At 45.8% G+C, this 27,117-nt stretch overlaps 2 protein-coding genes across 2 annotated transcripts in view; both read right to left on the minus strand.

Moving 5' to 3' along the window:
* Positions 1 to 27,117, minus strand: part of LOC136828449 (uncharacterized) — a 259,461-nt gene that overhangs the window by 211,579 nt on the left and 20,765 nt on the right. The window contains 1 exon segment of the mRNA XM_067086519.1: positions 13,882 to 13,937. Coding sequence (XP_066942620.1) covers positions 13,882 to 13,884 — 3 coding nt within the window. The 5' untranslated portion in view covers positions 13,885 to 13,937.
* On the minus strand, positions 11,103 to 25,695 carry LOC136827846 (uncharacterized). The gene is made up of 4 exons (XM_067085305.1): positions 25,355 to 25,695; positions 24,602 to 25,051; positions 12,869 to 12,945; positions 11,103 to 11,800 (listed from the first exon to the last, which is right to left on the minus strand). The coding sequence occupies exons 1-4, from the start codon at positions 25,693 to 25,695 to the stop codon at positions 11,103 to 11,105; spliced, it is 1,566 nt and encodes a 521-aa protein (XP_066941406.1).

The following is a 27,117-nucleotide window of genomic DNA, read 5'->3' on the forward strand; positions in this document are numbered from 1 at the left end:
ATCTGGTACTTCTTGACAAATTGCACACACGTGCTACTTAATTACCGTGTTCTTGAACACCACATGCGTGAGTGGGTTCCGTTCTCAGCTACCACTCTGTTGGTCGCGAGTTCGAATCTCCGACTGGCCAGTGAAGAACAAGAGGAATTTGTTTCTGGTGATAGAAATTCATTTCTCGCTATAATGTGGTTCGGATTCCACAATAAGCTGTAGGTCGCGTTGCTAGGCAACCAATTGGTTCTTAGCCACGTAAAAATAAATCTAATCCTTCGGGCCAGCCCTAGGAGAGCTGTTAATCAGCTCAGTGGTCTGGTTAAACTAAGATATACTTAACCTACATGATAAAGCTGTAGCGTGTTGTACTACTCGTACTTTGTAACAGAGCTGCACATATGTACACTTAATTAGTTTACTCTGTTCTTTATAAGCCCAACCTCTGACCCACATATTACCGCTGTCTGTGGGCATGTTGTGCCTAATTGTTCTTTGGGAATATAAAGAATAAACCTTAACCTCTGCACTATAGCCAACCCCGTCCGTGTGCATGTAACCAACTGTTCTTCGGAACAAACCTCGTTCTTCGGAAACCACCTGTACATATGCACCAACCAATTAAAGTGCTCTTCATCACAACTTGCACCCCGTGTTACCTCTGCATTCATGTGTGCTGCAATTATCGCTCTTAGGAACCGCTACCCATGTTGACTTTTTATAGGAACACCTTTTACAGCATTCATTGGAGCTTGCCCAAATTACTGCCTTAAGTATGTTGCCTAACGATACTTCAAGACTTTGTGTCTACGTTGCACAGGCCAGATGAGCCATTTTCTATCCTGTGTAATTGCTTGTGTGGCCTACACACCCTTACGAGTGCCTAAGTGTAGCCCAGCCTCTATACAAAGAAAATAGCAACATGTCTGCTGAGGAACACCACGTTTTTAAAGATATTGGGGAACTGGGTTTACAGAGAGCAGAATTGCAAGAATATGTAGCTGACATGAAAAGGAAGCCAAGCAGCTGAGGGTGGAGGAGAGAGAGAGAGAGAGAGAGAGAGAGAGAGAGAGAGAGAGAGAGAGAGAGAGAGAGAGAGAGAGAGAGAGAGAGAGAGAGAGAATGAAGAACGTGAGTATGAAAAACAGCAATGACAGCATGAGCTAGCAATGGAAAAGCTGAGAAAAGAGGAGAACAACAAGGAGCATCAGCATGCATTAGAACTGACTCAGCACTGAGCTGACACTCCTCCTTCTCCCTCCATGCCAGCACACAATATCATCCCCATCATCAACTCGCTCATCCCAAAACGGATGGGTAGATGAAGTGGAGGCCATCTTCGACCAGTACCAGCCAACAACCCAAGAGAAGGCCCTGATCCTATCTAAGCACATGCTGGGAAAAGGAAAGGATCCCTTCCATGCCCTGGAGAATGGTATAAAGGGAGACCTCACTGAAGTCAGGAGAGCCTGTGCTGTAGGTTACAAGCTCAGCCCCGAAAACTGGCGTCAGCATTAGTGCGGTCTTCCCAAAGTTGCTGGTCAAACCTGGTCTAACTGGTTCTTCAAAAAGGACTGAGCCTGTACCAATTGGCTAGAGTCTATGGGGTGCACGGAGTTTGAAGACCTGAGAAACCGAATCATGATTGAGGACTTCCAATATTACGCTCATGACCCCTAGCCCTTTACATTAGTGAAAAGAAGCCTACCACTTTCCAGGAGTGCTGCTAGATAGCTGACCATTTTGAGCTCCAGCATCCTTATTCCATCTCTAGACATATACACCCAACAAGGCCTTTCTCTATATTGGTCAAGCCCAAGCAGAATTCCTCTCCATTTGTATGCACTTATTGCAATAAATTAGGGCACCTGGAAACCCAGTGCATAGCCAACTCCTATGGCCATGGCTCCACAAAGAGATTTCAGCAAGGCGTTTTGCCAGACGTGCAACAAGTATGGGCACACCTCGAACTATAGGAAGAGCCCTGTGAAAGCCTCTACTGCCATTGTTGCCCTGGCAGTCACTCACAATCCCTCTTTAGGACCCCCAGCTGCAGGACCTATCTTTGTTGCACCTCCCAGAGGTCATGATTGCACTCATCAGGTCTCTGCTTTCAAAGACAATAGCACCCAAATCTCCCTCACAAGGCGAGACTAGGTACCCAATGGGGCCATCATTGAACATAACAAGCCCATAACTATTTAGGGCATAAAAAAATGCTGGCTGAAACTCCCATCTGTCTGACGGAGGGTCACCACACCCCACAAAATTAGGATTAACATCTTAGGAGTAGCCAACTACATTCCTGGAGACTATGATCTTCTCCTCGGACAGAACCCCCCATCTCAGCCCCTCTTTGTGCCTTACCTGGGTCCTGCCCCCTCTACTTCTCCATCAGGCACTATTGACACTCCAGGCCCTGACATCAAGCCACAGCCAGTGCCTAAGCATGGCCCCCTTCAAGGCCCTCTGCCTTCAGAGAAGGACACCTGTGTCTTCTCTCCAGCCCTAGTGCCAGAGCCTGTTCCTGCCTCAGTGCTAGAGCACTCCCTCAATCTCCCTTCAGGAGATTCCAGTCCACCTCCCTTCTTGACCACCGACCTGGCCCCACAACCAGTGACCGGCCGAGAGCTGGCTCATGCAGAGTCTCTTCCAGATTCCCCCGTCGGCAGTGGAAGCTCGTCCCCTGGTGCGGCCTCGCAACCCGTGCCTAAACCAGACTTATACTGTAGTAACCTGTGAACCTCTCGCATCGGCAGCCACTTCCTCTTCTCAATCCAAGTCCCCAGAAGACAAGGCTCTGGTGGACAACTCCCCATGGGAAGTCCTTTCCAAACTAGTAGCAGAGGTGGAGGCCATGCAACGGAAGCTGGTGGAAGTTGTTGGCACTGCTGCTGCTCCAGTTGTCACAGCGGCCCAGGCAGTAGCTAGCCTAGTGTTTGCTCTGCCACATGAAGAAGCAATCACAACCCCTCCAGGCCTATAGCCTGAAGGAGAGCTGCTGAGGGAGTAGGGTTCGACTTTACCCAAGGGACCTCTCAGCTGCCTCCGGAGCCACCTTCCCCGAGACCATCTCAGGGGCCTAAGCGTAAAGCTCAGAAGAAATCAAAGAGGAATAGGCATAAAGGAAGGAGGAAATCCAGGTAGCTGACAGAGAGGACATGCTCTCCAGCACTACCATCCATTTCAACATTTCAAAGACAACGATCATCATTTTTCTCAGATATCTTTCAAACTAATTATTTGATCGAAATGGTGCTTTGACACAGTATACAAGACACCCCCCACTAATTTCTGGTAATATAGTGCATTGTCAAATAGTTTTACTTAAGGCACACACACATGGTGTTGCCAAGCATCGCCAAACTATGGATTCGAACGTCGTTATCACCATTCCATCCTTCCCTCTCCCTTCCCCTCCTCATCCCTCACTCAACCCACTTTCCTGGCCTCCCCATCTCTGGCCCCCCTTTCCTGTCTATGGGGAAAAGTGGACGTTTGTTTGTATAGATTAGTCATGCTGGGTCATGCGACTTTGCCTTTAAAAGTCAAGAGTGAACGTCTTAACTGACAATGCACTATATTACCAAAAATTAGCGGAAGGTGTTTTGTACACTATGTCAAAGTACTATTTTGATCAAATAATTAGTTTGAAAGGTATTTGAGAAAAGCAATGCCTCACGGTCGCTGAAATGTATAGTAGTGCCATGGCACAGTGCCCAACCCTGTAGGGGCAGTTCTGGCACCTGGTCCAGAAGGTGCCAGGGTCGTCTTAAAAAAATTGTTTGTATTAGAAAAATTATGTAATCAGCTAAGACTCTTCTCCAGCACAGCTGAGGACATGTCCTAGCTCCATTTTATTATTTGTTCTTTTAAATTTTTTGCATGCCCATGATCTTACGTATAATCCCATATAACCATTCATTTTCTAGTGCTAAATGCAGTAGTATTCACATTTTATTATGCCACAGTCATATGAGTTGCATGCCCTTTCAAAGTAGACGTATTTGCTAAATAAAGTAAATTTAACATAATCCTCCTCTAGAATTGAGCAGAGAATCATCAGTGGTACTTTAGTTAAGCTATTTTAAGATTATTTTATTTTATGTTCTAAAGGGTCAGACATAGTTATTTTAAAGTTATGATAGCATCAGCCTTCACCTGCAGATTTTCCAACCCGTTCGGAATGGAATTTCTACTTAAACGGGGAGCTACTTCCTCCTTAACAGCTTTTATATTCTAATTTAAATTAAGAACCATTGGTTCAGTCAGCATCCCGACATTTTGATTTACATAAATGAGTCTGGAAAGTTGCCAGCTAGCCATATCTGACCCACACATGTGGAGGCCTATTGCCTGTCTTTTTGCTTTGTACTTCCGAGGTCTTGGAATTTTTGACAGGTTCTATCTGGCAACTCAGCGCCCCTGCCGAAATTGGAGCAGGCACCTGACCTGGGAACAAGCTGGGTCACTGTCACTATCTGCCGGACTGTCCTCTCATAAAGACATGTTCTGTATGTCTTCATCTCAGCCTAACTGAGACAAAGAAGATGCATCAAGCCTAAGCTATAAACCACAAGGGGCAGAGGGACCCGAGAGAGGACAGCAATCTCCCAATAACCTGTAGCTGGAAGTCTGAATCTACGCTGTTAGTGAAAGGCATTAGAACTTATTAAGCCAGATAAGAATTGGTCAGAATCCATCGAATTCCATCCCTCTGCCCTTTGTCTCCTCCTTTAATGCCATCTAACTACCACCCTCCAACACTCCCTTGAGCTTGTAATTTCCTTTCAACTTCCCCCTGGGCACTGGCTAATCTCTAGAGTAACGTAAGTAATGCTTGAGAGAAATTTGATTCATTAGTGTTTTATGACCCATCCGCCATCTTGAAGGGCTTTGGGCCTATCTAACTTTATCAAACAATATCCATCTCATCCCTAGTCTATCAGTCACTTAGGGCCACCTAAAGCCTTTATCATACTGTGTATGACCCTATCGCACCTAATTCCCACAATTCTCCATTTGCAGGGGTATGTTTTGGTAGCTGTTCCCCATCACCCTGTTCCCACATTGTGTAAGTGACTCAAGCCCTCTGAGAAGGCCCTACAAACCATTTCTCAGCCTATATAGCTGTAAATTTTGTCCCCTTGACTGTTTTGATTGGTGTTAGTGTAAATAAATTAAGTTAATTGTTCCCTGAGTCTATTTTATGCCTCAGTAGAATACTTAAGTCTCACCCTCTACCTTTGTTTAGTTTATGAATATTGACAGTGTTACAAGGTCCTTTTATTTGCTGATTATAAGTAACAAAACTTATAGCAATCAATAATCATAACATTAAATAAAAATCACAATTTTTTCAAGTAAATTGTATTTTTCCAAACTATACAAACCTGAGGTCCTTTACAATAGGAATTACTTACAGCGGAGCTGGAAATGGCCATTGAACTTTCAAACAAGATGGTTAGGCAGTTAACTAATGCCTGGGAGGCAGGAGGCCCACCTGCCCAGATGTAAACTTTCCAATTTGCTTTTCGGCCCAGCTGTTTATAGAGGGGTGGCATGGGGCAGGAATAGAAATGTAATGTAAAGGACCTCAGGTTTGTATAGTTAGGAAAAATACAATTTACTTTAAAAAACTGTGATTTGTTCCTACATTATATACAAACCATCAGTCCTTTACATTAGGAAGAGTCACTGGTTGGAGGGAGGAATCTTAGTGAGTCCCTTTGAACTGACCGGAGTTCTCCACACCTGGGATTCTCTTCCTGGTCGATAGAGCGAGGAGGAGAAACCTGCCTCTGACAAATTGATTGGGGTGTAGTAATGCATAATCAAGTGTCAGACTTCTGGGCCTTTTCGCATGAGGGAGGAAAACATAACCTCACAAGTAAATAAGCTAAGATGAACCTTTAAGAGTCGGAGACAGTAAGGCAATTACTAGTACTGGGTCTGTCTTATTGTCAGGGTATTCTTCCTCCCCTTGCTAGAGGAAGGAGCAGGTTTGCTTCTATAATCCTGGAGGGAAAAATAGAATGGAAGCTCGACCACCAGTTCCAGTATGTAGTGGCAAGAGTCCACTCTCTGTCCGAAAAAAAAGAGAATAAGAAGGAGAGGCCAGTCATTCTCACATCTGCAACCAAACATCTTAGGCAAGATGCAACCCTCTCCTCTTAGAGAAGCCGAGTAAGCTACTCAACTTGTTGAGCAGCCACCACAGGTCCTAAGGAAAAAGTGTCCAAGGATTTGTGGGTAATGTCCTGAAGGTAGAAAGAGGTGAAAGTGGTCTGTTGAGACCACACCCAGTGAAAGTGGTCTGTCGAGACCACACCCATGCTTTCAGTAGCTGAGGAACCGATAGGTTCTTCTGGAATGCGAGGGATGGACCAATGACCCTGAATTCGTGAGCTATCAGGCAGATGGTACCGGTGTCGTCTTCGTCAGCAACAGAGTACACTCTCCTGATCATCTCAGGAAGCCAGAGAGAAATCATGTTCTTGGACACTTCTTTCTTGGACGAGCCAGTGCTAACAAAGAGTCATTGACACCCAGGCCAGAGATGATGAATCCTCTTCAGTTAGTGCCACAGCACTCTAACAGAACAAAGTAGCATCTCATCTGGGTCATTATCTACAATATCCTCTAGGGAGGGGATCATGAAGGACTCGAACCTAGCATCAGGGACCAATGGGTTCTGAGTCTTCACTACAAAATCAGGGACGAAATTGAGCGTAACAGATCCCCATTCCCTCAAATGTTTAACTTCAAAGTAAAGTCCACGCAGTTCTCCTACTCTCTTTGCCGATGCCAGGCTAAGCAGGAAGATGGTCTTGAGAGTCAGATCCATGTCTGACAACTCTCGTAAAGGTTCGTGCATTGTAAAGGTTCATACGGTGCACAAGTCAGGCTCCTCAAAACAAGAGAGACATCCCACGCAGGGGGGCCTGAGGTCCCTCGGTGGGCAAGACCTTTTGAAGCTTCTCATCAGCAGTGAAATCTCGAAAGATATGTCTACATTTTCAGCCATGAGTTTATGCCAAGTGCGGCCCTATAGCCTTTTACGGTTGAAACAGAGAAGCCTCTCTCAGTGAATGAAGATGAGAAAGTCTGTGACCTGCTGAACAGTAGGTCCGACTGGAGAGAGACCCTATCTACGACATCAACCACGGATGATGGCCCACTTTCCCTGGTATATCACTGCAGAGGACTATCTGAGGTATACAGCCAGCTCTGTTGCTGCGCGGCGCAAAAAGCCTCTCGCCTGCAAGAGATATTGGATAACCACCAGCCGCGAAGGCACAGGGACTGCACTGCCTGGTGGTACCGCTCTACATGGGGTTGACACAGAAGATTGGGCCAAGGAGGAATCTCTCTAGGTGCCTCAGAGAGCAGAGCTAGCAGGTCAGGATACCAAACGGCCTGCGACCATTTGGGAGACACCAGAATCATCTTGAGATTCACGGTGACTAACACTTGGCTGATCAACCTGTGGATCAGGCAAAACGGAGGGAAGGCGTAGACATCGATGTTCTCCCATGGGTACTGAAAAGCATCCCCCACAGCTGCCCATGGGTCTGGCACAACTGAACAGAAGACCTGAAGTTTTCTGTTGTGTCAGGTGGTGAACAGATCTATGACTGGATGCCCCCACAGATCAAACAACCTCTCCATGATGTCCGAGAGTAGAGGGCATTCTGTCCCTATCACTTGATTCTGGCAGCTGAGCTTGTCTGCCACTACATTCCTCTTGCTTGGAATGTATCTGGCTGACAGCTCTACTGAGTGGGCGGTGCACCTGCATCGTCAACTGGTGAAGCGGAAGGGATATGAGACCACCCCTGCTTGTTGACACATGCCACCACTGTGGTGTTGTCACTCATCAACACCACGGAGTGTCCCATCACTCAATCCTGAAACTCTTGGAGGGCCAGAAAGGCCACCTTGAGCTCCAGGATATTGATGTGAAGGTGCTTGTCATCTTGGTTCCACACTCCCAAAGTCAGCAACTCCTCCAGATGTGAGCCCCATCCCTCGGTCGATGCATCTGAGAACAGAAGCATGTCCGGAGGGGGAGTATGCACACATACTCCTGTTAAGAAGTTCCTGTCATCCAGCCACCAGTCTAGATCCTCTCTCACTTCCTCAAGAGAGGAATGAGAAAGGACTGAGGATCTCAAGACTGGGGCCAGTATTCCTTCAGTCTCCACTGTAGGGAACGAAGGTGAAGTCATCCATGAGGGACCAGCTTCTCCAAGGATGACAGGTGACTGATGACGACTTTCCATTGTCAAGCTGGCTGCTCCCGTCAAGACAGAAACAGCTGTGCTGCCTTGCTGAACCTGCTGATACAAGAGTCCAGGGGGAAGACTCTAGCTGCTACTGTATCTATCAGCATGCCCAGGTACTTTATCCTCTGCTTGGGGGTGAGATCGGACTTCTCAAGATTTACTGCAATCCCTAGATCACGGCAAAACTCGAGGATCCGATCCCTGTCCTGAAGCAACTGTGAGCAGGAGCTTGTCCGGACAAACCAATCATTAAGATACCTCAACAGACGTATCCCGTGCGGATGGGCCCATGTTGACACCAGGTTGAATACTCATGTGAACACCTGAGGAGTGGTCAAGAGCCTGAAACAGAGTGCCCTGATCTAGAACACCGTCTCCCCAAGGATAAAGCAAAGGTACTTGTGGGAGGGCGGATGGATGGGTATTTGGAAATATGCATCCTTCAAGTCCACCGTAAGCATGAAGTCGTTCTCCCTGGTGGACGCAAGGATGGAGGACGCCATCTCCATCATGAACTGAGTCTGGCGAACGAATCAGTTCAAGGGAGAGAGGTCTATAATCAGTCTCCAACCGCCCACCCCCCAGGCTTTCTCTAAGAGAGAGAGACAGCTGTAAAAGCCTGGGAACCGATCCAACACAACTTCCACAGTGCCCTTGCTCAGCATGGCTTGCACTTCTTGCCTGAGTGCGAAATCCTTTGGCGAACCAGGAACATAGGTTAAGAGATGGAAATCCTTCAGCGAACCAGGAACATAGGTTAAGAGATGGACCGAAGAGTTGGTGAGGGGTGGCTGAGACTTGAAGGGTGCAGATATCCCTCCCAAAGGACATCCACTACCCAGGTCTTGGCTCTGTATCGCTGCCATGTTGCCCAATGGCTCGACAGGTGGCTCCCACTCCAATGGAAGCAGCTGGAGGGGAATGCCGCCCTTAATGTTTCCCTTTCTTCTTCTTCCCCCGGCCCCCTTTTCCCAACTGAAAAGCAGGCTGAAAGGGGGGCGACTGCACGCCCTTTTCCGGCAAAAGAAGGAGGCTGGGTGTTCCCACGGGCACCCTTCAAAGCCTGGGTCGTCTTAGGAGCTGAGGAAGTGCAAGCTAAAGGTTGCGCTGCAGTGGCACGCAAAGACCTGGAGGTCTTAGCCACTGCCTGATGGACAAGGCAGTTGCTGTCTTTGGCAGCCCAATGCTTGTCCACCACGGCATCCACCAACTCTCTTGGAAAGAGAGGCAGAACCCAGTTGGTCCCCCTTGGGACCTACAAACCCTGGTGATCTGAGTCAGGACAGCATCCCTTCTCTTCAGCACCAGGTTTACCCACAGGTTTGCCATCTGGTGGGCAAGGGAGGAAATGGCTCTACCTCCAGACTGGCACAGTCCCCGAAGGTGGAGTCCTCTCCAGGGACAATAGCACCTGAGGAGGCAGCCACCTTGGATACTGTGAACTGCCACAGATCCAGCCAGGAGACTGCCTGGAGGGTTGCCATGGTGGTAGCCTCCAGGCTTGCAGCAAAAGGGAGACCCCTTCCAGAACAAGGTGCTGCAGTGAGAGACCCAGGCCTAGATGAACCAGGTCCAAATCAACCTGCTTGGTCATCAAGAACCCCTCTGAGGGCGTGTAAAATTGCTTCTGTTGAGACAGGAGGGAGAAGGAGCTTGTCCGAGCGGTTCAACTGAAGCGAATTCTCCTGCCCAGAAACAAGATTATTCACTTGGTCGAGCACCCAATCAGCAAGCGAGGACCACGGCAGCCCCACCAAAACCTTTGGTTCCTTCTTAGGGCCCCAGAAAGTTTCAAGGCACGAAGGATGGTCCACAGAAGAGGCTGTGGCCCCTTCCCTGAGATCACTGTGCTGATGAATCAGCGCAATGATCTCTGCAAAGGTCCTCTGTATTTCAGGGGTGTCCGCATCCTGAGGAATTGGACCCTTGAGTCCTTCCAGGGTGTGGTCCTCCTGACCTACTCTCCCCATAGGAGGGAGAACCCTGGCAGAACCCTTGGACCCATCCTTAACTAGTCAGGCGTACCACTAAGTTGATCCAAGGACCGAGCCAGGAACGTAGGCCTTCATAGCCAAACTCTGAGGAGAGGACTCTCCAGAGTTCCTCCTTTAGGTTGTGGGTACAGGTGAGGAGGATCGGGCACTCCCTCCTGTCCTGCCAGCAGAACCAGCAGGAGGGGTGGGCCATGTGCCATCATCAACCAGCAGTGATGACAGCCTTGGCGAAACGCTGTCCTGAGGAGAGTGTAGAGGTTTGCAAGAGCCGAGCTGAGCTGATGCAGCAACGTGATCAGGGGCGGGGCTGAATTTGCAGCTGGATGGCAAGAACTTCCGCTGTCCTCTTGACATACGCACCCAGTCTTCTTCGAGGCTGAAACCTTGCGAGAAGACAACAGGAGACCTCCTCTCTGTCTCTCCAGGTGTTCAGACCCTCCGGACCAAGACAAGTGGTTGGGAACCTGGCCGAGCACTGGAGGTAGTGCCAGCAGGAAGAACCGAGACACTTGCATGTCTACGCTCTTTTTCTTGCCCTGTGCCTGAACAGGGACAGTGAGAGGTCACTTCGGCACCGGTTCGGGATGCTCAAGACTCCTTAGAGACTTAAGCACTCAGAGTGACTCGACTCTGTCAAGCACCCGACACAGCACCAGTCTTAGAAGCAGACCTCTTAGGACTGGAGACGGGAGTGCAAACTGAGGTCTGCATAACCACGGCTCCCGAAACCCAAGGCCCTGGTAAGGTAAGCGATTTGGTTCCTGAGCAGAAAGGCCAGGAAGAGCCGACGAGAGATCCCACTGCTTCCCCTGCAGAAGAAGGTAGTCCCTTAGAAGCCCCATGGCAGGACTTCTTGTGGGGGAGAGGCAGCCTTCCTCTTCTCTGGACAATGAGTCTTGGAAGAGGAAGGGGAAGAGGCAGCAGACGATGAAGACGAAGACAAAGTCAATGAAGACGACAACAAAGACACCTTACAGGACCTCTTCCTTGACTTCTTCTTCGTCATCTTCTTCAGGATGGCGATCAAGTCCCTCAACCAAGAGGGAGCAGCAGACGTTGCAGAAGCAGCCAGGGCAGCCAGGGCAACAGGAGCAGCAGGAGCATCAGTAACAGCAGGAGTGGCAATGGGAGTGGCAGGGACAGCCAGGGCAGGTGGAGCAGCAACAGCAGTCCAGACAGCAGAGATTGCAGGAGCAGCAGGGGCAGGAACCATCATATGGGGTACAGAGGAGGTGACCATCATTGATGGTACAGCATGGGACAGCGGGGACACAGCAAAGCCCGCTGGGATGGCGGGACAGAACTCACTTGAGTTGGAAAGTGCGTAGACAGTCACCGGCATCTTCGCACATGCTGTCATCATCACCATGGAAGTTGTCATGGTAGGAGCAGTGTGGGTCACCACCGGAGCGCTCACCAGCTGAGGCAGGAGGCCCTGCAGAGATGGAGGGCCTGAAAGCCCCAAGGAGGGCCAAGCTGCTTTCAAATCCGTCGCCTGCTTACCAAGGAGATGCTCGACCACCATACCTGAAGGAGAAAAAGAGGTTGGGTTAGTGGTGGGAGACTCCTCTCGCTCCGAGGGAAAAATTTCCCCCCCCTGAGCGAGGAGAGGCCCCCGAGAGGTCGTCCTGATTGCCCACCACCCAACCATCGTTCCATGCTCAACGAAGCGACCGAAGATGAAGGAGAGTTCTCTCCTGAAGGAGAGACAGTCAGAAGGGGAGGATTGCAAGGAGAGAGAAGCGAGGAAGAAGGGTTGGCCACCAAGGGCATAGTTGGGGACATACAACCCTCAGACAATGCCTTGGCAACCTTCCTCCGACACCGTTTCCTCCCCTTAAACTTCACCTACTGCTCAGCCAACCAGGAGCAGCACTCAGCACAAGCAGAGTCACGAGAACAATCATGTCCCCTGCAGGAGGTACAGATGGCTTGAGGGTCAACTTCTACAAAGGAGCGGAAATTATCGCACTTCTTCCTGCCAACCCCAGGACACACACACACGCTGAGGAAAGGCAGCCTTACAAACAGGCTTGTTACATTCATGGGTTTGCATGATTAATATCATAAACACGCATATGACACAAGCAATAACATAGAAAGAAAGATCTCACCAGGAAAAATCAGCTCAATGACAATCAAGGCAGAGAAGGAAGAACACATGTCTGCACCGAACGATGGCCGAAAGCAAATTGGAATGTTTACATCCGGGCAGGAGTGCCTCCCACCTTACAGACAGTAGTTAACTGCCTAACCATTTCCAGCTCCACTGTAAGTAATTCCTAATGTAAAGGACCGATAGTTTGTATATTGTGTAGGAACAAACAAAAATTCTAGTGTAAAGAGATCCTTACTTTGTATGTATAATACTGCAATAAATAATGAATTAGCATCTATAATTAGTGAAAAGCGAATTTACTTTTGGTTCAACATCACAATCTTTAAGGGTAACCTAAACTTTTCCTAGATTTACAAACCTAAAGTCTTTTATATGGTTATACCTTTCAGCACAAGACAGTTCAGTCTTCGAGGTTTGGTAACAAGGCAGTTAAACAGTAGTATGTAGGAAAGGGGGTGATGTACCCACCCACTCACCTGCCTGTAAATACTCGCTTGATTCTTTGGCAACAGGGACCAATGCAGAGTTGGGATTATGATAAAACTCTTCAGGCCTGTATTCGTAGGACAAAATGCAATTTAGCTTTAAAAATTACCATTTGCTCCTACAAGACTACAAACCTTCACCTTTTATTGGGAGACCTATGCCTTAGGTAGGAAGAAATATAATTGGTGTTGTTACTAACAACTGAAAATTGCTAGTCTCCCACATGTACGTATGGGAAGAGGGATTCCTGTAACCTCTTATATATCATGGCATATGTAATGTCAAGGCTGACAGGGTCCTGCGCTTGAATTTAGCATTGCAGAACCATGGTCAGGGAAAACAGTCAAACTGACCTGGTCTTTTGTAGATTCAAAGATGATAATGCTTAATCAACCTCGTCGACATATTAAAAATGAGAGGGAGTCTTATCTACCAAACTAATTAAGAAATGGGAGGCTCTATTGTGTAACTTCCTGCATCTGGCCAGACCATGCCCTTTGGCTACTTGACAGGGGAGAGAGAGAGAGAGAGAGAGAGAGAGAGAGAGAGAGAGAGAGAGAGAGAGAGAGAGAGAGAGAGAGAGAGAGAACCATCCATGAACCTACAACAATATACTTTCAAGTCTCCAGTCCCAAAGAATCTGGGCAACTAAACAACAAATGCAGAATAAATTAATAGTAGTCAGGCAGTGTTAGACACCTTCCCTTAGTAACTGTGCTACTAAGAAATTCCTTTGGAGTAAAGAATCATCTCCCTCTTCCGACAATTTTTTTTATGCATCAGAAAAGTCAAATCATTCCTGGACATCATCATGATCATCAATGATAGAAAACTATTTCAACACAGATTACGAAAGAACAAGTCAAAATCCATCACCATACATCGTCATATGGCTATGGGTTCTAACTGCTGCAAAATGTTTACTTAGCCACATTAATAAATTTTACAATAATCTGAACATAAAGCAAAAAAAAAAAAAAAACTCTGAAATTCCATGACTTACCATTAGTAGAAAAAAAAATCAGCTGGGCACTGGTTTTACTCTTCTGAAGAATCTACCTGAAAAGCAAGAGGCATTTACTTAATCAATGGCTTAAATACTTTAATTATAGTATACAGGTTTAAGCTTTAATATGTGTAAAATATTTTCATTGAACATTATTATAAGAACTAAGAACTGCTGAATTTGCAACAAGCAATATGCATATGGTGCAGGCGACAATACTTTACACTGAGGTCCTAAAGACTTCACAAATACAAACAATACCAAGTCCTCTTAATAATCTTATATATAAAAGTGAATGTTTGTATGTTTGTTTGTATATTTGTGTACAGGTTGGCCATCACTAATCCGGCATCATTGGGACCTAGAGGGTGCCGGATTAGCCATTTTGCCGGATTAGCCATTTATTAGGCTAGAATACACGAAACACAGTAGCTAAGCACCTCGTCCTAGAATTAAAATACCCCATAAATCAGTACAAGTTGGTTAATAAAAAAAAGATAATTATCAAATGCAGGTAGTACTCGAGTTACGATAATTCGATTTACGATATTTCGAGTTTACGGTGGGGTTAGCAATTAATACTGATACGAAAATATTTAGGAAATATTTTTAGATTTCGCGCAGGCGCAGGTAGCGAGAGAGACCAACTTCTTTTCCTCCATCTCTTTATTCCATCTGCTAGTTAAAAAGGTAAAAGAGAATGATAAAAGTATTGTTAGTAACGTTATACTCTTGCGTAAATGCATACAGCCATAAACAACCGAACGGGAAACTGTCCCGGATAACAACTGTTATGCTTGTATTTCAACCATCGTACGGTTAAACAATTACTGTCGTTATGTTACAAATGACGTTAAGTACTGACATATTTTTTACACTATACCCTTATTTGCTTTGGAGAAAAGATCGGCAAGGAAATATACTGCTACAGTAACTTTAAGCTGCAAGTTGTAGCTGAAGCTGAGAAAACAATGTTCAAGCTGCTAATGACTATAAATTATCGTGCATCGGCAACATGGATGAAACTCAACCGTAAGTAAAATTGGAGAGAATGTATTTTAATCAAAACTACTGGGCATAAAAGAATACAAATTACTGATGTTTTCACGCCAATAAAAGATAAATACATAAAGCTCGTATTATGATGAAATCAAGAGAAAATAGCGAACGGAATCTTGATTTTTGTTTTTTACACAAAACAAACATGCCCCAAAATGGCCAGCCGCGATTCCCGTGAACGTCACATATTAACGAAAAAAATAGCTAAATAAATTTCACAAGGAGATGTATTTAAGTTATATTTCGACTTAAAAACATTTCTAATAACGAAAAATATCCTTGTCCAAATAAATAAAGTATCTATATTCATTTACGCTTACTAGATGCAAGAAAAGCTCTCTGAACTGAGTTAAATGTGGCGAAATAAACACCGCGTTATCGATTCCCAAAACAAAACATTGATCGCAATTTATAATACAAAAGCAATATGAGAATATACGCAATTGGATACGATGTGGTAAAGCATAACTTTTTAAAAGATCCATGAAAAAGATGCACATTCATTATGTTGATGTTTGTATAATACTGTTAATATGTGAATAGAGTTTAGTATAATGTAGGCTAGGCTACTGTATATGTAGCCTATACGATATACCATAGCGTAGGCCAAAAGACAATAATAAATGTAAAAAATGGAACAGCAAAAGCATGCCTGTGTTTGCAAACACCTCCAGTTTGTTGATGCAGCACACTGCGCCACCAAATCGAAGCAGCCGGCGAGCGAGTTAACGCAGCGACCCGGGAAATTTGAAAATTAGTGCGGAAACATTAGAAATTACTCTAGCCGAAACTTGTGCCGGATTACTGATTGTTCCGGACTACTGATTGCCGGATTAGTGATGGTCAACCTGTACTATAGAAATTTGAACTGCTTGACCAATCTAGACAAACATTACATTTTTATAATAAAATAAAGTTTTATATATATGAAAAGCTTGTAGGTCACAAGCATGTTATGAATTACAATACACAGTAAATGTTTAAGTACCAAGTGTGGAGGAAAACTTTCCGAAAATCCTTGAGAGGATGCTGAGCTGTTATCTGACGCATTTCCTAATTAAGTAAAATTGTTATGTAAGGTATTCTCAAGACGTGGGAACTTGTCACATGACTTTGTGAGTGTGTTCGCCAGAAATGTCCAGGTTCCGGTGGAAATGTGTATATGTGCATTTCTTTTAGGTGAAGTCCCAGGGTGTGAAGGGATTAGTTATGGAAAAAGGATCACTCGAAGACCAACACTGAACATTATTAAAAGTCTTCAGTGAAGACTCTGTTTTGAGATTTATTGATTAAGACTGACTGTGAACATTGTTTTTTGGAGGTAGGAACCACGTTTAATTTCCCAAACTGTAGATTGTTTTTTTCATTTCTATATTGTCTTTTTTTCAAGCATGTATTGTATTGTGTGTGCTTTATAAGTAACAGGGAGGAATTTCCATATCTTTATTTTTACGAATTTTGGGTTAATAAAAGGATTTTGACAGAGGAAAAATCTATTTCTGGGGGGAGACCTGTGTCACCCGGTGAAATATCCATTCAGCACATATTTCTAGGTAAATTCATTGCTAAATATACCAGAGAAAAGCTAAATGCAAAGCTGGGGTTACTACCTCCAGTGCGAGCTCCATAAAATGGAGTCGTGTATATGAAAGGGTGAGTTTGTCACTATCACAGGTCCCCGCCCTGTAGACATTCCCAATATCAAAAGTCCCCCAAAGCAAGGTGCTGATACAACGCCCGCACCGCTCGCAGACTATCAACAAACCAGTGCCATCTGCATTCCATGTTAGCACCCACCACCCAAGCATGGTATTTTAACTAGGGGGGGAAAGAAAAGAATAGAGGTGGGTCACCGGGTGACACAGGTCTACCCTCAGAAATAGATTTTTCCTCTGTCAAAATCCTTTTTCTGGGTTATACGACCTGTGTCACCCGGTGAAATAATAACAGAGAATCAAAATACCATCTTGAAAAAGATCTAAAGAAACCTTGTAATGGAAAGAAATAAAAGTATCATTCCAAATGATTTTTAATTATCCAAAATGAAAATATATAAGGACATAAATTATATTACGGTGAGGGAACTACAGTGAGGGAACTATGTCCCGCAAAACAAGAAAACATTAAGACATGAAAAAACGTACTTAATTGCTAATAACAGGGGACAAAGACAAAATGCAACATGGTCAGGAGACAGGCTGTGAAGTATGCCTGACCCGGAGGGGATGGTAAAGGGAATAAATGAGGCAGGTAGGTGGGAGAAAAAGTGACAGAAAATAATGAGATATTAAAAAGAATTATTTAGAGGGAGGAACAATGCTTCCTGCCACCACTGTGGTGAATTTTAGAGCTTCTAAGGATTTCATATAGTGGCGTTTGAAAACCAGGGGAGATTTCCACCCCGTATATTTCTTAAGATCCTCAAAATTCATATGATGGAAATAATTAGTGGAGGTGGCCACCGCCCTAATGTCATGAACCTTTGGAACTGAGTCTGGGTTTGCTTGTTTAATAAAATATAAAATCTGTTGTCTGATGGCCTTCATAGAAATGATATTTTCATAATAAAATAAATTTTTGAACATACTTACCAGGTAGTTATATATATAGCTTAAGTCCCTGACGCAGAGAATTTCAAAACTCGCGGCAATCGCCGATGGGTAGTCAGGTGTACCACTAGTGCGCCCCTCTACCCAGGTACCTTGAACCATTCCAACTGTTCCTCAGATCTTCCATGCCCCTAGTCTCTAGAGGAGGAGGGTGGGAATTTAATCATATATAACTACCAGGTAAGTATGTTCAAAAATTTATTTTATTATGAAAATATCATTTTTAAACATCTGACTTACCTGGTAGTTATATATATAGCTGATTGACACCTTTGGTGGAGGGTCAGAGACAGCCAACATCTTTGGAATTTTGCTTAAGGGTTAATAAACCAACTTAAGGTTCTTACCTGGTTTAAGGAAGCTGACTTCAATGAACTCCCCCTCATTATGTCTGCTTTCCTTAAGAGGTCCAGCGATCCACTCAGGGGGCTGAAGACCTCTAGGAGCTGCCAACCGGTATACCAACCTCTATGTGACAGACAACCTATAATACCCTTGTTCCGGGCGCTGCCAAGGAACAAACTGATTACCTGACTAAAATCAATGATTGCGGAAGATTGCGTCCAATCTCCACAAACAACCATAAGATTACAACTATTCCAAGGCAAGAATCAAGGGCATCGAATTATGGGATTGCAGGGTAGTCCCTTCTCCCCCACTACTGAGTTAGCTGCTATAAACGGTCCCAGTGTATAGCAGTCGTCATAAAGCGTTTGTACTTGCTTCAAGTAGTGTGAGGCAAACACTGATTTGCTTCTCCAGAAGGTAGAGTCCATGATACTTTGTAGGGACCTATTCTGTCTAAAGGCTACAGAGGTTGCAACCCGCTCTGACCTCATGGGTTTTAACCTTTAGAAGCTTAAGGTCCGCTTCATTGCATTCTGAATGCGCTTCCCTTATCAACTGTCTAATGAAAAAGGATAACGCATTCTTTGACATTGGTAGAGAGGGCTTCTAACTGAACACCAAAGCGCCTCTGACCTGCCTCGAAATTCTTCGTCCTTTGCAGGTACGCCCTCAGAGCTCTTACCGGACAGAGGACTCTCTCTAACTCCTCACCTGCGATCTCTGCCAGATTCATAATCTCGAAGGACTTGGGCCATGGTTGTGAAGGCCATTCATTCTTAGCTAAAAACCCCAGTTGTAGAGAGCAGATAGCTTTGCGTTCCTAAAACCGACGGTTTTTATTGAAGGCATGTACTTCACTGACTCTTTTTAGCTGTCGCCAAGCAAACCAAAAATAGAGTCTTCATTGTGAGATCTTTAAATGAAATCTCTTGCAAAGGTTCGAACCTATCGGACATGAGGAACTTTAGGACCACGTCTAGGTTCCACGCTGGTGAGATCTGACTTTTCTCTTTGGTAGTCTCGAATGATCTGATAAGGTCTTGGAGATCCTTATTGGCAGACAAGTCCAAGTTTCTGTGTCTGAAGACCGCTGCCAACATGCTCCTGTATCCCTTAATAGTCGAGACTGAAAAGTTACGTCTCCTCTTAAGGTAAAGAAGAAAATCCGCTATCTGGGTCACAGAGGTACTGGACGAGGACAGGGAGTTGTTTTTACACCAACCTCTAAAAATATCCCACTTGGATTGGTATACCCTGATGGTAGATGACCTCCTAGCTCTTGCGATCGCTCTAGCTGCCTCCTTCGAAAATCCTCTAGCTCTTGCGAGTTTTTCGATAGTCTGAAGGCAGTTAGCTGTAGACCTTGGAGGTTTTGGTGATACCTTTCCAAGTGGGGTTGTTTGAGTAGATCTGGCCTTAGGGGCAGACTTCTCGGCGTGTCCACCATCCATTCCCGCACCTCTGTGAACCATTCTCTTGTTGGCCAAAAGGGGACCACTAGAGTCATCCTGGTGCTCTCGTGGGACACGAACTTCTGAATGACTCTGTTTATGATCTTGAAGGGGGGAAAGGCGTAAACGTCCAGGTTGGACCAATTTAAAAGGAACGCATCTATGTGCATTGCCTCGGGTCTCTGGCCCAGGAGAGCAGTACGTCTCCATCCTCTTCGTTTGAGCTGTGGCGAAGAGGTCTATGCATGGACGACCCCAAATCCGCCACAATTCTCTGCAGACATCTTGGTGAAGAGTCCATTCTGTTGCCAGGACTTGACCTTTCCTGCTCAGACTGTCTGCCCTCACATTTCTTTCCCCCTGAATGAAACGTGTCAACAATGTCACATTTTTCTCCTTGGCCCAGATAAGGAGTTGCCTCGACGTTTCGTACAGTGACCTGGAGTGGGTTCCTCCTTGTTTGTTGATGTAGGCCAACGCCGTCGTGTTGTCGGAGTTGACCTGTACGACCTTGTCTTGGACTGAGTGTTGTAACTCTTTGAGGGCTAAAAATATTGCAGTCAGCTCCTTTTGATTTATGTGGAGCTTCTCTTGCTCTCTGGTCCAGAATCCTGATACTTCCAACTTTCCCAATGTTGCTCCCCACCCCGAGTCCGACGTGTCGGAGAACAACACTAGGTCTGGGTTCTTCTGTTTTAATGAAAGGCCCTCCTGAAGCTTGACTGGGTCGTTCCACCACTGAAGGCACTGTTTCATCGCCTCTGAAATGGGGATACACTCTTTCTCTAGCCCGTCTTCTCTGCTCCAATACCAGGTGGAATTGGAGTGGGCGAAGGTTTAGTCTTCCTAAGGAAACGAACTGTTCTAGCGAGGAAAGGGTCCCTAGCAGGCTCATCCATTCCCTCGCCGAGCACATCCGTTTCCCCAGAAAGTCCTTTAATTTTACCAAGGTCTGTTCCATCCTTGATGGTGACGGAAAAACCCGAAAATCCCGAGACTGAATCCTCATCCCTAGATACAGGATCTCTTGAGATGGGGTCAGATGTGACTTCTGCCTGTTTACCAGAAGTCCTAGTTCCTCTGATAAACAGATTGTCGTTTGAAGATCCTCCAGACAGCGATTGAAGGAAGGAGCTCTGAGAAGACAGTCGTCCAGATACAGAGAGGCCCTGATGCCTCTCGTGTGCAGCATTCCCTCTACATTCGACATCAGTCTGGTGAATATTTGGGGCGCCGTGTTTAGGCCGAAGCAAAGAGCCCGAAACTGGAATACCTGTTCCTTGAAGACGAATCTCAGGTATTTCTTGAAGCCCAGGTGGATAGGAATGTGGAGATATGCGTCCTGAAGGTCCAAGGAAACCATCCAGTCGTGTTGTCTGACTGCCGCTAACACTGATTTTGTTGTTTCCATGGAAAACTTCGTCTTTTGTACAAAGGCGTTGAGGGCACTCACATCCAGTACTGGTCTCCAACCCCCCGAGCTCTTGGGAACCAGGAAAAGGCGGTTGTAGAATCCTGGCGAATCCAGATTTTGTATTTTCTCTATTGCGTTTTTCTGCAACAATAACGAAACTTGCTGTTGAATCGCCTGTGCCTTGGCCTCGTCTCTGTATCTGGGAGGCAGATCTATTGGTTTGTCTGCCAACGGGGGCTTTCTTAGGAAAGGGATTTTGTATCCATCCTTGAGTAGTTGAATGGACCAAGGATCCGCTCCTCTTTTCTCCCATACCTGCCAGAAGTTTAACAGCCTGGCACCTACCGCTGCCTGAAGGGGGAGAACGTCAAGTCCTGTTTCTTCCCTGTCTAGAGGCACTCCTTGCTGCAGATCTTCTACCCGCCCTCGAGGAACCTCTACCTGAGGGCCGACCACGAAAGGGCTGAGATCCCTGAAGCACAGAAGCCTCAGCCTTACTCTTTTTAGTCATGAAAGTCGTTGGTAAGACTTTCTTTGCTGTCTTCGATATAAGATCTTGTGTGGTTTTCTGAGCTAAGGAGGTAGAAATCTCTTTAACCAAGTCTTGAGGGAAGAGGTGAGAGGAAAAAGGGGCGTAAATTAATTCCGCTTTTTGACTGGATGTGACCCCATTAGCTAGGAAAGAGCAAAGATGGGTCCTTTTCTTCAAGATTCCTGCTGAGAAAAGCGCCGCTAATTCGCTGGCACCGTCTCTGATTCCTTTATCCATACACGACATAAGATGTACAAATTCTTCTTTGTCGGTCGTGCTGAATAATCCCATCTTTCTTCCTAACGCTCCCAGGGTCCAGTCCAGAAAGTTAAAGACCTCGAAGGCCCTAAAAATTCCTTTGAGGAGGTGGTCCAACTCTGATGTTGACCAACAAAACTTCGTTCTCCCCATGGCCACTCGGCGAGATGAATCAACAAGATTCGAGAAGTCTCCTCGGGAAGAGGCAGGTATTCCAAGGCCGAACGATTCTCCCGTTTGATACCAAACGCTCGATCTTGAAGCTAGTTTGGCTGGAGGAAAAGCAAAGGCTGTCTTTCCTTGTTCTTTCTTTGAAAGCATCCATTCATTCATCATTTTGAGAGCTCTCTTGGACGAGCGGGACAAAACCATCTTCATAAAAAGCTGACTCCTTAGGCGCCTTCCCAAGAGTAAATTCTGAAGGTGGGGAACGAGGAGCCGTCGAATAAAGTTTTCAGGAAAACTTCCGCAAAAAGTTTCATAAGTTTTTTGAAGTCTGATGAAAGTTGAAGGCCTTTACTATCTTCTTCTTCCGAAACTTGTTCGATAAGATCCACAGGAGACTGAGGGATATCATCAATCTCTTCTTCTGATTGACCAAAAACCAAAGAAGCGACGTCTTTCAAAGTATCACCTTGACGCTCAGCGTCCTGGTGTCCAGTCTCGTGACGTCTGGTGTCTTCGTGACGCCTGGCGTCCTGGCGTCCAGATTCTTGACGTCTGGCGTCCTGGCGTCCAAGGTCTTGACGCCTGGCGTCCTGGCGTCCATCCTCTTGAGCTACTCGGGCGTCCTGGCGTCCAGACTTCTGACAATCATTGTTCCGTCCAACCTTAAGGTCGCTTGAGAACTGGCCGCCTGTGCGACATCTGTCAAAAGCTTCCTCAGGCTGACGTAAAATGATTGAGGTTTCTTGAATAGGCGAAACATTTTTCTCACGTTCGCTGTCCCGCCGCACCCTGAAGTCACTTGAGAGCTGGCCGCCTGTGCGACATCGGTCAAAAGTTTCCTCAGGGCGACGTACAGCCATCGGTGGATAAACGTCTGCATCCGTCTTTTCTGCAGGCTGAAAGACTTGCATCAGGGAAGAGAGTTTCCGTTGCATGTCCTGAATTAGACTGATCTGCGGAGCTACCTGTTGCTGGGGATCGACATGGGGAGCCGCAATATCAACTACTAATTCATTTTCATCGATGCGACGTTGGAAATGAAGTTTCGGCGACGCCTCCGGTCTTATTTCGTCATCAGCGAAGCAGACGGCCACCGTGCAACAACATACGTCTGCTTTTCACTGGAGAGCAATTGTCCGAACTAAGAGGGGAACGCTCTGGGCTGCTCCAGTGACTACATCCCGAGTAGGAAGTGTCAAATCCCGACGCCGCTCCACCAAGGAAGTTTCCTTTTGAGGGGGTCTCGATAAGGTCGTATGACGCCAGTCCCTTCTAGTAACAGCGTCCTCCGACGAGGATGAAAACACTTTAACCTCGCCTTTCCTATGGCGAGGGTGAGCGTCCTGGGAAGCGTCAACAGGTACGCTCGAGGGGACGACTGCTCGGTAGCTAAAGCCTCTCGCCTCCCTTCGTCTGTCGACATTCCTTCTCACAGGGGTTGGTGAGCTTGGAAGAGGTCTAGGACTAGGAGCACGACAGGACCGAGCAACCGCACCCTCCACAACACTTGCACTCTTATTTTTCTCATTAGCACTTGAATGTTTCAGATCTCTGACATTCGACCATAAATCCTCTCTGTCTCTTGCGAGGGATTCTACCTTTTGTCCAAGGGTTTGAATGGCCGTCATCATGTCCTTGAAGGTTGGTTCCTTATCAGTATCAGTGGGGTTCTGGGACTACCACTACTGGGGAATGAATAATAGGACTGATATGAGGAGAATCTTCAATTCCTGACTATCTCTAGAAGAGCGAGATTTACTACTCCTGGCTCTTCTGATCCTATCCTTTCAAGCTTAGAAACATATCGGTAGTAATCCATCCACTCTCTTTCTGATAAACCAAAACATTCATCACATCTATCCTTTAACTCGCAATTTTTCCTCTGCATTTTACACAAATAGAGTGGGGATCCAACGCGGCTTTAGAAAGCCGGGTTTTACACCCTCACACACATTCTCACACTCGAAGCAGAGTCAGACATCTTGGAAAGTGAAAAATCGTAAGAAAAATCCAAAGCGAGCAAAGGTCAAAATCAACAATATCTAACAAATCCAGAGAATCCAAATCAAATCCAAAAACGAGCGAAAGCCAAAGCCAAAGTGTACTTCACCAAAACTCTGTGAAAATCACGGGCCAAACGAGCAAAATTCTTAACGATGCAACCGGTATGGCGGCAGGGAAGATCTGAGGAACAGTTGGAATGGTTCAAGGTACCTGGGTAGAGGGCGCACTAGTGGTACACCTGACTACCCATCGGCGATTGCCGCGAGTTTTGAAATTCTGCCGCGCGTCAGGGACTTAAGCTATATATATAACTACCAGTTAAGTCAGATGTTTAAAAATAGTTCCTCCACCTTCTCTCACAAAGAGAGGCCCCGAAGTTATGTGAGAGGTTCTGTCTAAATAAGCCTTTAAAGTAAAGACCGGACATAATGATAGGTCTTGTGGAAGGGGGACAACCTTCCAGGGGGACCATCTATCTTAAGGATCTTCGTTCTTAGCTAGAAACTTAAGGTGAGGGGCTAGCAGAACTTCTCCTGATGGAAGGAAATCAATATGGTTCGGCTCTCTAGACAGAGCAGACAGCTCGGAAATTCTAGCACCTGAAGCTAAACTAATTAAGAATAAGGTCTTCCTCAGCAAACTTAAGAATGAACAATTCTGATTATCAATTTCTGATGATAATTTAAGGACGTCATTTAAGAACCAAGAAACCATGTGTGGACGGGTTACTGGTCTCAAATGAGCACATGCTCTAGGGATTGAAGAAAAATAAGAATCCGTTAAATTAATATTAAACCCATGTAAAAATATCTTTTTCAAAGCTGATTTGGCTGTAGTAATGGTGCTAGAGGCAAGACCTTTTTCGAATAATAACCTAAAAAATGAGATTGCTAGGTTCGTGGTCATTATAGTTGCTTCAGATTCTTTTAAGAAGAGTGCTAATTTCTTAACTGCTGAGTCATATTGTCTGAGAGTAGATTCCCTTTTGTCTGATTCTAGAAATAAAGTATTAACTGGATCAATATTAGCATCTTTCTGAGCTGCAAATTTCATGAAATCCATAAAGCTAGGGCATTCTGTACTCTTGAGGAAGCTGACACAGTCTGAGTTTGTACTATTTGCGTCAGTTTTGGATTGGGAATCTGTAAGCACCGAAGCTTCACCTCTAGAAGAAGCGGGAACCAGTTGCTCTTCGGCCAGTTGGGAGCTACCAGAGCCACCTGGCCTTTGAATGTCCTGAGCTTGTGCAGGACCTTCATTAACAGGTTTACTGGAGGGAACAGATAGATCCTCCGCCACTTGTTCCAATCTATCGACACTGCATCTGTGGAGTGAGCCAGAGGGTCCAGGTTGGGAGCCACATAACAAGGAAGTTTGTGGTTGCATTCTGTTGCAAAGAGATCTACTTCGAGACCTGGTACCTGACTGCAAATCCATTCGAATGATGTTTTGTCCAAGGACCATTCCGACTCCAGCAGAGTTGTCCTGGATAGGGAATCTGCAATGACATTCCGAACTCCTGCCAGATGAGTAGCAGACAGATGCCACCAGTGTTTGTTTGCTAAGGAGAATATTGCTATCATAACCTGGTTGATCCGGCTCGACTTGGAACCTCCCCTGTTTATACAATGCACCACTACTGCGCTGTCCAAGACCAGTCTGATATGGATTAGACTGTTTGGACGTAGCTTCTTTAAGGTTAGAAAGACTGCCATTGCTTCCAGAACATTGATATGGAACTGGCAGAACATAGTGGACCATGTCCCCTGAACTTTCTTGTGTTGAGAGTATCCTCCCCACCTGCTTAGAGAAGCATTGGTGTGAATCACTAATGCCGGAGGGGGAAATTGGAGTGGTACTGATTTTGATAAGCTCTTGACTGTTGTCCAAGGCCGGAGTCTCTTTTTCAAAATTGGCGGGATTAGAGACACCTTGTCTCTGAACCTGATGTTGGCCCGACTCCGCCATACCCTGTTTATATCCTCCAGTTTGGTTTTCAGAAGCAGATCTGTTATTGAAGCAAACTGAAGACTCTTTCTTGGGTACGGTGGGAAGCTTTCTTGTTCTTGAGGAACTGTCTGGTTGCTTTGGCTATTTCTCTCAGTTTGGCCGGCGGAAGAGATAGTTTGTGTGAACGTAGGTCCCACTGGATCCCCAACCATTGAAAGCGACTCTCCGGTACTAGGCGGGATTTCTCCCTGTTTATTTGGAAGCCTAGAGATTCCAGAAAACCGATTACTATGGTTGTTGCTTTCCGGCATTCGCTGGCGTTGGGTGCCCAAATGATCCAATCGTCTAGGTATGCGGCCAGCATGATCCCTTGAGACCGTAGTTGCTGAACTACCGTATCTGCCAGTTTCGTGAAGATTCTGGGAGCTATGTTGAGACCGAATGGCATGACTCTGAACGAGTATGCTTGCTTCCCCAGTCTGAACCCCAGGTAAGGAGAGAACCTTCTCGCAATCGGGACGTGATAATAAGCGTCTGAAAGATCTATAGAGGTGGTTACGGCTCCACGGGGTAGTAGGGTCCGAACCTGCGAGATTGTAAGCATGCGAAATTTGTCGCATTGAATGTAAGAATTTAGACGAGACAAGTCTAGGATTACTCTCTGTCGACTGGAACCTTTCTTTGGAACACTGAACAGTCTGCCCTGAAACTTCAAATGTCTCGCTTTCTTTATTGCCCTCTTTTGTAATAGATCCTTCACAAAGTCCTTCAGGGCTTTGGATGGTGACTGATGAAACCTGACAAGGGGAGGAGGACCTCTGCTCCAACTCCACCCCAGGCCTTTGGAGACTATGCTCTGGGCCCATGGACTGAAGCTCCATTGGTCCCGAAAATGGTACAACCTCCCACCTACCTGAGAGATCTCACTGGGCGGGAGATGGTCTGCCTCCTCTGGATCCTCTGCTTCCGCTCCCCCGGGAGGAGGATGGATGGATGTATGATATTTAGGGCAAAAGCCCAGGCACTGGGGCCAACAAGGCCATTCAGCGCCGTAATGGAAAGAAAATAAATTATGTTAAAGTTATGAATTCATGAAGGAAATGATTAATAAATAAAATGAAGTGATGTGACCAATAAATAAGGGTATGAAGTTTAATGAATGATGTGCTATATACAAAAAAAAAAAAATTAATGTCATTAAAATTCTACGTGATGTAATAAATTAAATAAAATTAAATATCGTTAAAAATTTTAATACACTTTAAAAAAGAGATGATAGCAGAAATATCTGCTTCATCTCCCAAAATATCTCGCTCTTTGGTTAAAATATCTGGGGCAGACCACCAGAATGTGCTCCACTGTTAGTGTCTCGTCACAGTAAGCACACTCTGGAGGGCTGCTTCCTTCTAAAATAAACTGATGGGTTAGACGAGTGTGCCC

The sequence above is a fragment of the Macrobrachium rosenbergii genome, chromosome 42 (genome assembly GCF_040412425.1).
Source record: "Macrobrachium rosenbergii isolate ZJJX-2024 chromosome 42, ASM4041242v1, whole genome shotgun sequence".
Lineage (NCBI taxonomy): Eukaryota > Metazoa > Arthropoda > Malacostraca > Decapoda > Palaemonidae > Macrobrachium > Macrobrachium rosenbergii.